The 17,681-nt window shown below is 35.9% G+C and overlaps 1 protein-coding gene across 10 annotated transcripts in view; it reads left to right on the top strand.

Moving 5' to 3' along the window:
* DGKB (diacylglycerol kinase beta) overlaps positions 1–16,981 on the top strand; it is a 945,456-nt gene extending 928,475 nt beyond the window's left edge. For all 10 annotated transcript variants that reach the window (XM_045052433.1, XM_023250408.2, XM_023250411.2 and 7 more), the window contains one exon: positions 13,144–16,981. In XM_045052433.1, coding sequence (XP_044908368.1) covers positions 13,144–13,251 — 108 coding nt within the window. In that variant the 3' untranslated portion in view covers positions 13,252–16,981. The remainder of the gene's footprint in view (positions 1–13,143) is intronic.
* The last annotated feature ends 700 nt before the right edge of the window (positions 16,982–17,681 follow it).

Genomic DNA, 17,681 nt, shown 5'->3' with positions numbered 1-17,681 from the left:
TATATAATCATTGAGATTATGAAAATGTTGTCAATTGCAGAACCAAGTACTGATACAATTATATTTTCTTTCCTACAAATGTTTTAGAATCTCTTTTTTTTCTCTCTTTGAAAATCTCCATTATAATATTTCTCCTTTTTTAAAATAGATATCAATTGATCTATTATCCCCACTCTTTTTCTTTATATGGCACAAACCCTTCTCTAGGTGTTTCTTTCTAGGTTGTTTGTTTATTTGCAAATCTGTCATACTATGTCTCAGTTGAATCTCCTGGGTTTTTTTGTTTGTTTGTTTTTGTTGTTGTTGTTGTTGTTTTCAATAGACTTAATTTTTTAGAGGACTTTTAAGTTCACCCCCTGCCTACACATGTGCATAACCTCCTTCACCAAAATGTTACAATTGTTACAATCACTGAACCTATGCTGACAGGTAAATCACCCAGAGTCCATAGTTTATATTAGGGTTCCCTCTTACTATTGCACAGTTTACGCGTTTGGACACATGGACAATAACATGTGTCTATCAATATTATATCATACAGAATATTTTCACTGCCTAAAAGTTCTGTGTATTCCATCTTTTCATCCCTCTTCCCCATAATGCCTGGTGACCACTTATTTTTTTCTACTTCTCTGTAGTTTTGCCTTTTCCAGAATGTAATAGGTTGGAATCATACAGTATGTAGTCTTTCCAGATTGGCTTCTTTCACTTAGTAATATATATTTGAGGTTCCTCTATGTCTTTTCATGTCTTGACAGCTCATTTCTTTCTTAGCATTGAATACTGTTCCATTGTCTGGAACTACTATAATTGATGTATCCATTCACCTACTGAAGGACAATTATGTATAAAGCTGCTATAAACATCCATGTGCAAGTTTTTGTGCAGACGTGTTTTCAAATCATGTGATTGATATCAAGGAGTGTGAACTCTGGGCTCTATAAGAGTATGTTTAGTTTTACAAGAAACTACCAAACTGTCTTCCAAAGTGGCTGTACCATTTTGACTTCCCACCAGTAATGTATGAGAGTTCCTGTTGTTATACATCCTTGCCAGCATCTGGTGCTGGCAGTGTGATCCTCTGTGTTTTGAACCTCTTTCTTAGGCCATGCATTTGTTTTGCTACAGAATACCCTCAAATATGTTTTACAGGGCATATAAAAGGTAAACTCAATCATTTCATGACTGAAAATGTTTCCGTTGTACCCTTATATTTAATCAATATGTTAAGTATAGAATTCTATAGTAAAATTAACTTTTTCTCTTGGGTTTGGAGGTGTAGCTCCATTTTCTTCTAACACTAATGTTTTTGAAAAACCTGATGCCATGCTGACTTTTATTTTTTGGTAAGTCACCTGTTTTTCCTCTGAAAGGGCATTTGGAATATTTTTATCCCTGTGCTTTGAAATTTCACAACAATACATGATTTTAGATGGGCAGGACAGGAATCTAAGTTTCATTAGCAGGAAAAAGAGGGAAGGTTCTCCAGGCCAATAGCTGGCACAAAGGCACAAATGCAGGAATTAAGGAGGAATACTTCGGAGGCTGGAGAGTCATCTCCCAAACCCAGTTCTTGGACTCACCAACATGAGCTGTGTAACACCACTTAAAGAACCCAAACTTTTGTCATATATTGAAAACTAAGGATATTGACACAGATGTCCAAGAGTTGCTGGAGGATAAAATTAGATAATATAAAAATTATGGAAAAAGTTACGCATTTATTTCAGCAGATCTGAGAACTCCTTGAAGAGAGAATAAATTCACCTCTGTTTTTGTTTTTTATTTGTTGAGGTATAATTGAGATATATTATATTAGTTTCAGGTGTACAACATGATTTGACATTTATAGATACTGCAAAATGGTCACCATGATATCTAGTTATGTCTGTCTCCTTACAAAGTTAATACAGTGTTGTTGACTGTGTTCCCCATGCTGCACATTACATTTCTATGAATTATTTATTTTATAACTGAAGGTCTTGTACTTCTTAATCCCCTTCACAAATTTTGCTCTCCACCCAAGCACTCTCCAATCTGACAACCACCAATCTATTCTCTGTATATATGAGTCCTGGATTTTTTGTTTTGTTTTGTTTGTTTGTTTTGTTTTTTTTATATTCTACATATAGGTGAAATCATGTGGTCTTTGTCTTTCTCTAACTTATTTCACTTAGCATAACACCCTCAAGGTACATCCATTTTGTCACAAAAGGCAAGATTTCATTTTCTCTTTAACCTGAGCAGTATCCCATTGCGTGTGTGTATAATAATATATATGTATATATATGCATATGTATATATATGTATATATGTGCACATATATACATATATATACATATGCATATATATACATATATATACATATATATCACATATTTTTTATCCATCCATTTGTCAATGGACAATTAAGTTGTTCCCCTATCTTGGCTATTATAAATGAACATAGGGCCGCATATGTCTTTTCAGTTTAGTGTTTTTATTTTTCTCAGGTAGATATCCAGTAATGGAATTGCTGGATCATATGGTAGTTGTAGTTTTAATTTTTTGAGGAAACTCCATCCTGTTTTTCAGAGTGACTGCATCGATTTTCCTATCACCAACAGTACATGAGGGTTCCTTCTCTCCACATCCTCACCAACATTTGTTATTTTTTGTCTTTTAATAATAGTCATTCTGACAGGTGTAAGGTGATATCTCATTGTGGTTTTGATTCCTATTTACTTGATAATTATTGAGCATCGTTTCATCAGCCTGTTGACCATCTGTATGTCTTTGGAAAAATGTCTACTCACATCCTCTGCTCATTTTTTTAAAGTGTTTATTATTTATTTTTGAGAGAGAGAGAGAGGCAGAGTGAGAACGGGGGAGGGACAGAGAGAAAGGGAGACAGAGAATCTGAAGCGGGCTCCACACTCTGAGCTGTCAGCACAGAGCCTGATGCAGAGCTCAAACCCACATACCGAGATCCTGACCTGAGCCAAATTCAGACCCTTAACCTGCGCCACCCATGTGTCCCATCCTCTGCTCATTTTTTAATCAGACTGTCGGTTTGCTTGCTATTACTGAGTTTTATAAGTGCTTTATATATTTTGGATATTAGCTCCTTGTCAGATATATGATTTGCAAATGTCTTCTCCCATTCAGTGGGTTGCATTTTTGTTTTGTTTCCTAATAGTTTCCTTTGCTTGCAGAAGCTTTTTAGTTTGATGCCATACATGTGTTTATTTGGTTTATTTGGCTTATTTTGGTGTTATTTTTTTTGGGGGGGGGTTGTTTTGTTTTGTTTGCTTTTCTTTCCCTTGCTTTTGGAGTCAGATCCAAGAAGGCATTGCTAAAACTAATGTCAAGGAGTTTACTGCCTATGTTTTCTTCTAGGCATTTGATGGTCAGATTTTACATTCAAGTCCTTAATCCATTTTGAGTTTGTTTTTGTATATGGTATAAGATGGTGGTCCAGTTTTATTATTTTGCATGTGGCTGTCCAGTTTTCCCAACAGCATTTATTGAACAAACTGTCTTTTCCCCATTATGTATTCTTGCCTCCTTTGTTGTAAATTCATGGTCGTATAGGTATGAATTTATTTCTGGGCTCTCTTTTCTGTTCCATTGACCCTGTGTGTCAGTTTTTCTACCAATACCATAACGTTTGGTGTACCCTAGCTTTGTAAATATTTTAAATCAGGGAACGTCATACCTGTGGCTTTGTTCTTATCTCTTAAGATTGTTTTGACTGTGATCTTTTGTAGTCCCGTACAAATTTTACAATTGTTTTTTTTTTCTGCTTCTGTGAAAAATGCTATGGAATATTGATAGGAATTACAGTGAATCTGTAGATTGCTTTAGGTAATATGGACATTTTTAACAATATTAATTCTTCCAGTTCATAAGCATGCAATATCTTTTCATTTATTGTGTTTTCTTCAATATCTTTCATTAGTGTCTTCTAGTTTTTACTGTTCAAGTCTTTCACCTAATTGGTTAAATTTGTTCCTAGATTTTTTATTCTTTTTGATACTGTTGTAAATGAGATCATTTTCTTTTTTTTTTTTTTGATAGTTCATCACTAGTGTTTAGAAATACTGCAAAATTTTGTATATTAATTTTGTATCCTGCACCTCTACTGAATTCATTTCTTCAGTTGTAAGTTTTTTTTGTTGTTGTTGTTGAAAACTTTAAGGTTTTCTATCTGTAGTATCATGTTATCTGCAAATAGCGACACTTTCACTTCTCTTCCTTGCCAACTTGGATGCCTTTTATTTCTTTTTCTTGCCTAATTGCACCACCTAGGACTTCTAATACTTTGTTGAATGAAAGCAGGGATAACGGGCATCCTTTATCTTATTCTGGATCTTAGAGGAAAGTTTTCAGCTTTTTCCTATTGAGTATGATGTAAGCTGTGGTTCAGCTTGAATTTTGAATTTTGTCAGATGCCTTTCTGTATCTATTGGAATAATTACATGTTAATCATTTTGTTCATGTGGTGCATCATATTGATTCATTTGCAGATATTGAGCCATCCTTGCATCCCTAAATCCCAGTTGATCACAGTGTATGACTTTTTCAATATAGTATTGAATTTAGTTTGCTAATATTTGATTAAGGATTTTGTGCATCTGTATTCATCAGTAATGTGTGTGTGTGGTGTCTCTCTTTGGTTTTGGTATCAGGGTAATTAATTTTAGCTTCTTAAAATAAATTTGGAAGTATTCCTTCTATTCAGCTTTTGGAAGAGTTTAAGAAACATAGGTATTAAATCTTCCTTAAATATTTGGTAGAATTCACCAGTGAAGCCACCTGGACTATTCAGATTTTGTATTTCTTCATGATTCAGTTTGGAAGATTATAAGTTTTTAGGAATTTAACTATTTCTTCTAGGTTGTCCAATATGTTGGTGTATAATTGTTCCAAGTAGTCTCATGATAATTTGTATTTCTGTGGTAACAGTTGTAAATTTTCCTCTTTTATTTTTTCAATTTTTTTTACATTTATTTATTTTTGATAGAGAGAGACAGAGCGCAGGTGGGGGAGGGGCAGAGAGAGAAGGAGACCCAGAATCCGAAGCAGGCTCCAGGCTCTGAGCTGTCAGCACAGAGCCCAACGCAGGGCTCGAACTCACAAACCACGAGATCATGACCTGAGCCGAAGTCAGACGCTTCACTGACTGAGCCACCCAGGCGCCCCTCCTCTTTTATTTCTGATTTTGTTTGAGTCCTCTGTATTTTTTTCTTGGTGAGTCTAGCTAAAGGTTGGTGAATTTTGTTTATCTTTCCAAAGAAGCAGCTCTTAATTTCATTTATATTTTTCTATTGCCTTTTTAGTCCCTATTTCATTTATTTGCAGTTTGATCTTTATTATTTCCTTCCTTCTAGTAACTTTAGGCATCATTTTTTCTTCTTTTTCTAATTCATTTAGGGGTAAAATTATATCATTTATTTTAGATTTTTCTTATGTTTTGATGTAGGCCTGCATTGCTATGAACTTCCCTCTTAGAACCATTTTTGCTGCATCCCATAGATTTAGTTATATCATATTTCTGTTTTTATTTGTCTTTAGGTATTTTTTTTAATTTCTCCTTTGATTTCTTCTGTGACCCAATATTTGTCAGTAACATGTTTTATCTCCATGTGTAAGTAGTGTTTTCCAGCTTTCTTCTTGTAATCAATACCTAGTTCTATACCATTGTGATCTGAAAAGTTGCTTGACATGATTTCACTCTTTTTGAATTTATTGAGACTTGTTTGTGGCCTAACGTGACTTTTCCTGGAGGATATTCTATGTGCACTTGAGAAGAATGTGTATTCTATGGCCTTTTGATGGAACGTTCTATATGTCTACTAAGTCCATTCTGGTCTAATGTGTCCTTTATGACCAAAGTCTCCTTATTCATTTTCTGTCTGAATGATCTATTCACTGATGTGAGTGGGGGTATTAAAATCCCCTACTATTATTGTATTGCTATTAATTTCTCCCTTTAGGTTTGTTAATATTTGCTTTATATATTTAGGTGTTTCTATTTTGTGTGCATATACATTTGTAAATGTTATGTATCTCCTTTCTGGATTGACCCTTATATCTTTATGCAGTCTGTTACAGTCTTTGTTTTAAAGTATGTTTTGTTTCACATGAGTAGAGCTACACTGGTTTTCTTTTCAGTTTTTATGGAAGATATTTTTCCATTTCTTCACTTACAGTGTGTGTGTCCTTACTTCTGAATTGAGTCTATTGTAGGCAGTACTTAAGTGTGTCTTGTTTTTTGTTTTGTTTTGTTTTGTTTTTTAATCTCTCCAGTCACTGTATCTTTTTATTGGTGAATTTAGTCAATTTACATTTAGAGTCATTATTGATTGGTATGTATGTATTGCCATTTTCTTCATTATTTCTGGCTGTTTTTGTAGGTACTCTCTGTTTCTCTCTTTTCTTTTTATCTTTCCTTGTGGTTTGATGACTTTGGTGTTATGTTTAGATTCCTTTCTCATTTACTTTTATGTTTACTGTAAGTCTTTGTTTCATAGTTACCATGAGATTCACATATATACCATACTATGTATGTAACAGTTTATTTTTAAGTTGATAGCAACTTAAATTCGAACACATTCAAAAACTCTATATTTGTACCCTGCTCCCCACATTTTATGTTTTTATGTCACTTCTTGCATCTTTTTATTTTATATAACTACTATAGTTTTAATTTTACTGCTTTTGTCTTTTAATCTTCTTAGTAGCTTTATAACTGATTCATCTACTACCTTTATATTTACTTTTTACAGTGAGAATTTTACTTTTGTTGTTTTCCTGTTATTAACTAATATCCTTTTCTTTCAGCTTAAATAAGCCCCTCTAATATTTCTTGTAAGGGCAATTTAATAGTGATAAACTCTTTTAGCTTTGTCTTTTCTGGAAAACTCTATCTCTCCTGAAAATATGAATGATAACTTTGCTGAGTACAGTATTCTTGGTTGGAAGGTTTCTCCTTTTAGCATTTTGTATATGTCATGTCGCCTCCTTCTGGCTTGCAAAGTTTCTGCTAAGAAATCTCTTGATGGTTTTATGGGATTTCCTTTGTGCATAACAAGGTTGATTTTTGTTTTTGTTTTTGTTTTTCTTTCCTTGCTGTTTTTAAGGTTGTCTCTTTAACTTTTGAGATTTTAATTATAATTTGTCTTAGCTTGGCTTTTTGGGGATACATCTTATTTGGAACTTTCTGTTCTTCTTTGACCTGATGTCTGTTTCCTTCTCTAACTTAGGGAAGTTTTCAGGCATTATTTTTTAAATAACTTTTCTGTCCCTTTCTCCTGGGATTGCTATAAATGCAAATATTATCACTTGATGTGGTTCCATAGGTCCCTTAAGCTACCTTCACTTTTTAAAATTCTTTTTTCTTTCTGTTGTTCCAAGTTGAGTTCCATTGCTTTATCTTCTTACTTGCTAACTTTTTCTTCTGCTTCACTCAGTTGCTGCTGAACCCCTCTAATGTATTTTTCAGTTCAGTTACTGTATTCTTCAACTCTGTAACTTCCATTTGTTTTTTTTTTTCCATGCAATTTTATTTGTCTGTTTGTTGAAGTTTTTGTATGGTCATCCTTTCTTCTCTCAAGTTCCATCGGAATCTTTGCGATCACCATTGAATTCTTTATCAAGTAAATTACTTATCTTTGCAATATTAAGGTATTTTTTTCCTGAGGTTTTGTCTTGTTCTTTCGTCTTAAACATATTTCTCTGTTTTCTCATTTTGTTCGACTCTGTGTTTGTTTCTATATTTTAAGTGAAAACAACTACCTCTCCCCATCTTGAAGGAGTGGCCTTGTGTAGGTGATGATCCATCTTATTTAACCTTGCCCTAGACTTTGGTTGTCTCTTGAACCTTTGTGATTTTCTAAACCACAAAATTTATTCTTGGTATGTCTCAATTGTTGAGTGTGTGCCAAGACCTGTCAGCAGTCCAAGAGGAGGAATCTCATTTAGCATCTACTTTCAGGAAACAGCTTTTAAAGGATGCAAATGTTTAAAGTCAGTGGGGCCCCATATGTAATCTTGCTGGTCTGCAGACCAGGAGATCTGGAGGTATCCCCTGGGTGACAGTTGCATAACTGGGGTTTTCAGATTACTGTAGAAGCTCCTTTCTGGGAAGTTTTGTGGAGCTGTAGCAAGGCCATGGTGGTGCTCAAGGATGGTGTCTCCCCACTTACATTCCCTGGGAGTACTTCTTAGCCTCTAGATATAGGCATTTGTCACAGGAAGACTAGGGTTGTGTTTCAGTCTGCTGTCTGTGCAGTGCCCTGGGGGTGGTGGACTGCCAAGAACTGTCTTTCCAATTGTCACAGTGCTGTGGAGCTCTGGAATGCTAGGCCTCCTGGCCACCAGGGCCAAGTGTGCAAGGGGTGTCCAAATGTGTGGATTGTGTGTGCCCACTGGTTTCGGCAAGGCAGCTGGAGAGTGCCATGTCTGTGCATGCACTGGAATGGGAGAATGCTTGGCTCACTCATACTCACCAGCCCCAGCCCGAGGGCTGGGAAGTGTTGCAGTCCCCCCTTCTCCCAGACTTCAGCTAGTGAGCACGAGGACTCCATGACCATTTGTGCTTGCCGCCCTAGTCAGAGAGAAGGGGAGCACTGTAACCACCAATGCCCTCCTGTGTCAGCAACTACCGCAACCACTTGCCCCTGTCCATCTCAGCAAGGCAGCAAGAGGGTGCCATATCCAAGGTCATCCACCTGCGCTAGTAGGCTATGGGGAAAGTGCAACAGTGACATCTATTTTCCAGTTCCTCTGTCTCCAGAGAACATTTCAACTATCCCCTGCCCCTCCAGCCCATGCCCCTAGATCAGCAAATGAATCTTCCTCACGTATAGTGTAGGTGCTTTTTAGTGCTGTTGTTTTGCTGGGTCCCAAGGCAAGGAAGACAGCGTGCAAGCCTTCAAGGGGGGAATCTCAGTTTCCTTTAACTTTGGGAACTATAAATGTCAACCCCGTTGGTTTTCCAAGCCATACATTCTGGGATTCATCTCTTTGGTTCAGATCCCAGGAGCTAGAGTACCCAATGTGGGGAACGAATCCCTGCCTCCTGCTTCTCCAGGAGAAGCGCTTGTCTGGTGACACCCCTCCCTTCTGTGTGTTGCTGTGCCAGGGGTGGGGCTTTTCCTACCAGTCTCAATGTGGTTCTTTTATCCTCTATTGTGGAGAGCAGTTTATCTCATTCTCAGATATATTTCAGAGGGAAATGATCCTCATGTGGTAGCAAATCTAGTATCTCCATGGGAGAAGGTAAGTTCAGGATCTTCCTACACTGCCAACCTGGATGCTCTTTTGACAGAAAGCTTGATGAGCACTTAGGTGAGTCGCCAGGGCCTCCAGGGACTCAGTGTTGAACAAAGTGTTCATATAACCTGAGGAAAAGAAACATTACTCTTTATTATAAAGGTATCAAGAATAGTCAGTGATAGAAAACAGTGAACTAGAAAAGAAAATACCAGTGAGTCACTCTAAACTTGCCTGGAGAATGAGTCAGGAAAACTTTGCTCTGTTCCCTCAATTTTAGTTGGGCTAAAGAAGGTCCTTTATGGAGAACATAAATGTCTAGTAGGCATAGACACCATTTACTACTATGATATATAAGCCCACTATTCTATTCTATCATTTTAATGAAATGATACTTCACTTCTATACTCTTCAACAATAATACTTTTTATGGGAATAGACTTTTGTTTAGGGCAACTCAAAGAGATGGATGAAACAGGTAGCATCGGAATAACTTGTGTAAAACTATTAGCATAATGCTCAGCACACAGTAAGAGCCAAATCTTACTATTTTTTAATCTTGTTATCACTCAATATTATAATTATGAAGTGAAACTCTCACGCTATGCAACACTGATAATACAGTAGAAACAAAACTGCCTTGTAATCCTAGATCTGGTTTCAACGTGTGCATCTTTATTTTGTGTTGAATATTTCTAAAACTGAAACTGCAATCAAATTTTCTCATGTTTATCTTTTTAGACGTCCCCAATCTTAATACGTTATAGGAAGATAGAAGTAGAAAGAGTCACAGAACAGTAGAACATTAGAAGGTCCTCTCTTGTGGCACCGTTGCTTTGCAAAAGAATAGGTAATATGTAGAAGTAAAGAGTTTATATAGGAGGGTGCTCTTCTATTACTGACAATATTTATCTTGCATTTTTTTAAATTTTTTTCAACGTTTATTTATTTTTGAGACAGAGAGAGACAGAGCATGAACAGGGGAGGAGCAGAGAAAGAGGGAGACACAGAATCTGAAACAGGCTCCAGGCTCTGAGCTGTCAGCACAGAGCCTGACCCGGGGCTCGAACTCACAGACCGTGAGATCATGACCTGAGCCAAAGTCGGATGCTTAACCAACCAAGCCACCCAGGCGCCCCTATCTTGCATTTTTAAAGCGTGTTCTTCTACCTTCATGCAGCCATCCCAGCTTCTAGAAGCCCCATCACCATTGCTTCTGAGTGCCCACAATTTTAAATTTCAGATTCTCTTCCAAACGAATCAAAATCAAGTTGCAGATTGCCGTGCTTATAGCTGGTGCTTGATAAATATTTGACATGTTAAGAAACAGCTAAGAAGTAACTGCCTGGTTGTTGAAAGATGGAAGCAGTCAAAGATTGCCAAATATATGGCTCATGTCTTCAGATTGCTGAAACTTAATATATTCTAATGTCTTTAGAGATAAGATCTGCTCCTTACTCATTGTTGTTTTCCTACTAGGTATCAGGTTCTCAAAAAAATAAAAATAATAACACAAGAGTGTGGAATGTATACAAAACAGGCATGTGAGTCATTCTTTCAGTCCCGCAGAGGTTGTTTATTTTATTTACTTTTTTTTTTTTTCAAGTAGACTTCACACCCAGCATCGAGCCCAACATAGGGCCTTAACTTGCAATCTAAGATTAGGACCTGAGCTGAGATCAAAAGTTGGATGTTGAACTGATTGAGCCAGCTGCCCAGGCACCCTGCAGAGGCCCTCTTAACCAGGTTCTCTGACAGTCTGAACTTAAACTAACTCTTAAGTCTCTACAGCTTTCTGGAGACTACAATTAGACTTTCTGTGACCACACACAGAACTCACCTGGACTGGAATCATTCTCATCCTTAATAGAGTACTTTTTGCTTCTGTTCAAATATACAAAGACATTTAATTATCCAATGAGATAACCTGTGTAAAGAGCTTAGATACATAATAGACATTTTATGAATGCTAGTTTCATTCACGTTATTTCCCCTCAGAGGAAAACATAGCCAGTTGTTTTTCATTTCCATAAACAATGGACAATTAATATATAGATTTATTTTTTTATGGAAATAATGTTAGATTAAAGAAAGAAATGTGTACTTAGACCATAGGAATGATCAAACAACCAAAACGATGGGTTTTAGATAATTTTAAAAATCAGAGTGGCCAATATCCTGCTTGTTAAATTTCTTTTTCCTACTTGACTAAAATTTCTTGGAGTAGAGATTGTCCATTGTTCATTAAAAGTTCCTGGTATAGTGTCTGAAGCATCGTAGGGGTAAAACAAAGTTTACAAAATGAATAAATGAAGGAATGATGTTGCATTAGATACTGTATAAAGGTACGGTTCAGGGGGATTTAAAAATCAATGTCATAATCCAAAACAGTTATTAAGAGAGACAACCTGGTAGAGATCTTTTTCAGTCTACATAGATGTGTGCAGTCTGGGATCACAAGCATATTGCTGTCAATTCCATAGTTCATAAGATAACAAAAATAAAATAAAATCATATATCCAGAAAGTTTGGGGCTGACTTAGCCTACTGGCCTTTTACAGGTGCAATTTATTTTTACAGTAAAGAAAAGAACACTGAATCTTCCCAGAATAACCTGATTCCTACAGACTTAAATAAAGTTGTTCATTTTTCCAGGTTTTTGGCATACTTCTGTCTTTCTAGACTGTGAAGTGAATCTCCATTTCCCAAAAGCCCCAGTGCTGATTTTAATGATCCTGTCCATGTGACGTACTTTTTTTTTTGTTTTGTTTTATTGCTATTAGTGAATGACAAGTGAAGGATATTCATTTTAACTTGAAAATGTCAGGGATGCACTTTAAGAGATATATTTTTGGAGCTTTTAATGAGGTGGTGTTTCTTTTTGAAAGAAATACTCATCTCTGATGCGGGTGCTGTGCAGGTGACAACTGATATTTAATAAGCGATGGTTCTTGTATTAGTCACAGTTCTCTAAAGAAAATGTCTCCGATTGCTTTTGAAAAACTCTTAGCGTCACTAGCCCAAAGGCAAGATGTGACCTTTTTATTACATAATGAGAATCATTTATTATCTTACAATGTATCTTAAAGTCACAGACAAAATGCCACTTTGATAATTGCTTTCAATTAGCTTTGAGCATAGCATATATTCATAAAATGTCTTCTCTAATTTAGACTTGAATTAGAGAAAATTGCAGACATAATCTACTTTAAGGTTGTCTCATTTAAGGTGATTCGTAGTTTTACATCAAAGAAATCAAAACGAGTAGCTTTAGAACTGTCTCTCAAAGTGTTTGAAGCAGGCTTTTCAATATTTGATTCTATTCTATTACCAATTAATTAACAAATTAGAAAGCTAGTTCATCATTTCTGACCTTTTACGCACGTTAACTTTTGACTTTCTTTCTTAATGATTGTTTTGAAATTAAACCTTGCAGTTCGTGTTGAAAGAGAGAAACAATCTGATTAGCAAGATAAATAAGGCTTGCCTTGATACCCTGTGTATCTTGATGTTGGGCTGTAACTGGACTTGTGAATGCTGTCATGGTACATCCTTTCCTGCTTTAAATGGTCATTGAATTATACTGGATAATCATGTCACTGAAACAAAGAGTTTTGGGGGTGTTACTCAAGTGAGGGTGGAAGTAATGATATTTAAAATGTGATTGTGGTTAATTTTTATGTTTTCATTAAAACCGAGCGCTGGAATTTGGTTTAAAGGCAAATTTTTATCTCCCTTAAAATTATTTTTGAAATAACAAACACCCTGAAACTACATTTTACACTTGTGGTGTTCTGGTAACTCGTGGAATATTATTAACCTTAACAGAGATTCTCTGAAAATGGTATTCTGTCTGGAAATTACTCTTTCTCTTTCTTTTCCTAGATAAAAATTACACACAAGAACCAAGCCCCAATGCTGATGGGTCCTCCTCCAAAAACTGGGCTGTTCTGCTCTCTCGTCAAAAGAACAAGAAACCGAAGCAAGGAATAAACCTGTTTCATTTTATTCTTAGAGATCTAATTAGCATAATTGGGCCATGGAAACTTATGCTGGAAACCTTTCAACCATTTCAGTTCTCTTGCTCATGCAAAATCATGGAATTGGTTAACAGTTTTTGTTACCGAGCTAATGTAATATTCAGCTATTAGAAAATTTGTCTCCGTTTTTATAGGCATCTTTGCATGAAGAAGGCAGAAGTGTACATGAAGTGATACTGCATATTTTTGTTGCACGTGTTCCCATAGATTTTTATGTCTCTCATCCACCCCTCCCCAATTCCATTTACTAACCTGTGAGACAAATATGTGAAACATAAAAGGAAATATCATGGGAAATGTGATTCTGCGTGTGATTCAAATTATTGGTAAGCACTAATCAGTAATGCTATGATGATCATCACTGTAGATTGCTATATTTTTCCCTGATAGAATCAGTGCATCAATGATCTTCGAACTATGACTTGAAAAGAAACTTTTAATTGGACGATTTTATTAAATAGTTGTCTGTGATAACCTTGCTGTACCTAAATAGTTTTTCTTCAACATCTTAATGCTTCTGAGTGGAATTTAAAATATCAGATATATAAAGTTTTCTTGTGCTAAAAAAAATAGAAAGTGATTTTTATTTTGTTTCATTTTGTTTTTAATTCCAGAAATAAGTGAAAACAGAAATAAGTTACTTGGCAGTGAAGTGTGATAATATGACAAGCCTTACTCCTTTTTGCATGTGGATCTAGAAGAAAATTCATAACCACACCAGTAACCAAATAGATGTTTTAAACTATGTGCCTAATATACTATTTCCCACCAAAGATTCAGAAAAAGATGCTTGAGAGAAATGGGTTAATGTATAATTAATTAGCTTTGTGGAGTAAATTTATGGTTCTTATGATTAATTTTTTGATGACTTAAACTCTGGAAGAGAGTGAATTACCCATTAATTATAATTAAAATTCTCACCTTACATAGACAATAGGCCAAACAACACAATCAAAGCTCAAATTCTGATTTCTTGCTTTTTTGGTCATTTATAAATATAGGTATGTGTAATTTTTAATGGGTCAGTTAAGTACACTTGAGATAGTAAATGATCGTATCAGTTTTGCTCTGGAATAAATTGATACCTGCAATGCTATTAAGCTCATTGAAGCAAATCGTGCATGCAGTTAGCCCTCTTCCATCAGCCTACACCACTCCCATCTCTGTGACATTTCAAATGTTTATTTGGAAATAATGACCCAGATCGTTGTTTACGGTGTTCATGGGATGGTTGGAGTGTCCATTTAAAGAAATCACAGCATAGTACTTTCCTTGGTGTTTCATTAAATCTATGATATAAAATGAAATGCTTTTCCGAGCAGTTTGGGTATTGTTCAGTCATATTGACCTGCATCCCATCAGTGCATGTTTTCTGTTTTTAAACATGCCATGAGGAAAACAAGTGCTTGAAATGCATGATTTATTAGTTTTTCTCTCCACTCAGCATTAAAGTACTAATGATTTATCAGTTCTGTTTTTCTATTGATTCATTCATCTTTGAATAACAAATAGCATTTAGTGATTCTGTTGAACACAATCCTGTGCATGGATTTATGGATTTCAAGTGAAATTGCTATAATTTTTGTTCTTCAGTTTGAAAACTCAACTGAATGCCGTTATATCAAATAGCTACTCTCAAGCAATGTACTATAATGGAAGATTATGTATAAAGCGTATTATTTTAGTGTTCCAGGAACATTAGATGGTAAATATCAATCAACAATAAGTTTAATTGCTTTGAAAATAAAAGCTTTTGAATAAAATTAAGACATAATTTAGCAGTCCCAGGAAAATGATCATTACAATTGCAAATGCAGCACAGCAATCACTTGCCCTAGTATAATAATAATAATAAAAAAAAGTTATTTGGCAGAGCGTAATCTGGAGCAAAAGAAATCTCTCAAAACAGTAACAAATGCATTACTGACATGATGTTACATAACAAACACACTGATTTTGTGTATCTTTGGTTACAGGTAATAAATATTTCTACATAAATTGACAAAGTTTTGTACAATGGGCAGGCGGGCTTTGTATCAAAATATATTCTGAAGCCACAGATGATTTTATGTGCAGTACACGTACAGTTATGTTTTGGCTGCCTTTTATAGTATGTAGTTTGAAGGCAGCAACAGTTGATGAATCATTCTTAACAATCTGTGTGGTGGCGAGCTCTTGAAGAGACAGCGGCTTGAGACAGTTCAAGCAACCTGCCTGTCAGATTCCCAGAGTTCTAGTAAAAGCATGCAGCTTTACTTCCGGGGTAGCCATGTAACTCTCATTAGTGCCGATAGTAGTTACATCTTCAGTTACAATCCATTGGTACAAATAATACATGTTCAAGCAGGAATCAAATGTTACTGTCTTCAAGTCATTTCCTAAAGTTCCTGACATGCTTGCCCTCCTACTACACTACTCCTGGGGTTTGGAAAGTAGTTTTAAAAGAGCAACTTTGATGGTTTTGAAATCAGAGAAGATAGTCTCCATTTTTATGACAGCTTCAGGTGAAGAATATATATTTTCAAGAAAATTCTGAACTGAAAGTTCTATGGTTTAGTAAAATACTGAATAATGAATGTTAGCTTTTCAAGATGGAATTTGTTCTTCTGTGTGTGGGGGTGAGTGCCTGAGTGGTTGAGTCAACCTCTTTTAAACAGAGTAGATCTAGTTTTTCTACAGAGTTTTAAGTAGATGAAACTCTTAAGCAAAAATTAATATTGGGCTGGCAGGAGTCAGATTAACAGGGGAAAAGAGATAGGCATGTTGCCAAACAGTGCCATACACCGAGTTGACAAACAGACATTCCCAAAGAAACCTGGATATCCATGCTTCCCATTGGGAATAGAGGTGTCTACGTGACCCAGAAATTTTAAAGGACATAAATGTATTTTTCCACACTCATCTGTATACCATGTGTACTCGATGCAAAAAGTCCTAGTCAGTTTATTGTGGAAGAAGATGATATCTTGTAGAAAGTGGAGAAAATAAACTTTTAATACAGTTTTTTTTTTTATGTTTAGACTATGTGATTATAGCCATAACGAAGCAGAAGGCTCAGATGTTTAGTGTAGTCTACTGCAGGTAGAAATGTAAATTTGATTAAGAGCTAATGAATCGCCTGTATGTTTCCGCATTTTGTTCTTTTTTTTTTTTTTCTTTTTTAGGGGGATGGGAAATAAGCAATTTTCAAGGAAGAATCTGTTTTGAATCCCAGGTTGTATTCTACTTGAATGAGACAAAACTTTTAAATGGTTCCATGTCTTTTTGTGTCAGTTTGTTGTTTATTGATTATAAAAAGGAAAATGTACCTTTCATGGCACATATAACCCACAAACGATTATTCAAATACAGTATGTATATTCTAAACTAAATGATGAAGCCCTTGTAATATATGTTGAGGATGTAAAATTTAAATAAATGAATAAATAAATAAATAAATAAATAAACAAGCAAAATCCACAAAAGAGCTTCTGTTTTGTGACAGGCAGACATTACCCCTTAAGTCTCCCGACTGAATTGCATTCTATTTAAGTAAAGTTTGAATAAATGCACATTTCAAGGATTCTGTACATCCTTACTGTGTTTAAAAACATAGAAGTCATTTAACTACAGTGTCTTAATTATTTTTCAGAAAGTGTTACATACAGTATCCTGCTTTTTGAAATAAAAATGTTAACCACTCATTAGGTGTCATTCCTTCCTGCCATTTTGGCCAGATTTTGTGTGTACATGAACTTGTCGAGCATTTGCCATCAGGGTGCCCCACTGAACATCTGGCGAATACCAGGCCAGCCCCCCCTCGTCCTTTGTGAGGGAGGAAGGAGTCTGGGCATTTGGCAACTGAATTCTGTGTCATTAAGAACTGTACCATTCTATTTTGTGCTGCTTTGGCCCCAGACTGCCACTGTGAATATAAAACCAACAATCTCAGAGATCCCATGAATAGCAACAGACTAGATGATAGAGCTGTCTGGACTAAAAGATCAGGTCAGGGGTTCTTTGAGGGCTTATACCGAATTATCTGGATGAAACCCATGTCCACCTTCATTTTGTGTAACTGACTTCAGCGCACCTCTCATGGGCACTGACTAGGTACAGGATATTTTGCAAAGGGGTTGAAGCAATAAAATGCTGCAATTCTTTGGGTTCCTTCTTACTTGAGGTCAAGATTGGTTACCCAGGGTGTTCTCTGGTGTCCTGGTGGATGTGGTGGCCCCCAGATCCGGGATAGCACTCTCCGACTCTGCCACGTGATTGACCAGCCTGCTGCCTCCTCCTTGTATTCCTCAAGTTTTGGAATGGGCCGATGCCAGTAAGATAACTAGGAGGTAACTTCAAGGTAAATCCGCTTCTGGGAGCTGTAAGAAGGTTCTGAGGACAGAG

This window comes from Felis catus, chromosome A2 (assembly GCF_018350175.1).
Source record: "Felis catus isolate Fca126 chromosome A2, F.catus_Fca126_mat1.0, whole genome shotgun sequence".
NCBI lineage: Eukaryota > Metazoa > Chordata > Mammalia > Carnivora > Felidae > Felis > Felis catus.
The sequence above is the reverse complement of the archived record's forward strand: the minus strand, read 5'-3'. Positions and strand labels throughout refer to the sequence as shown.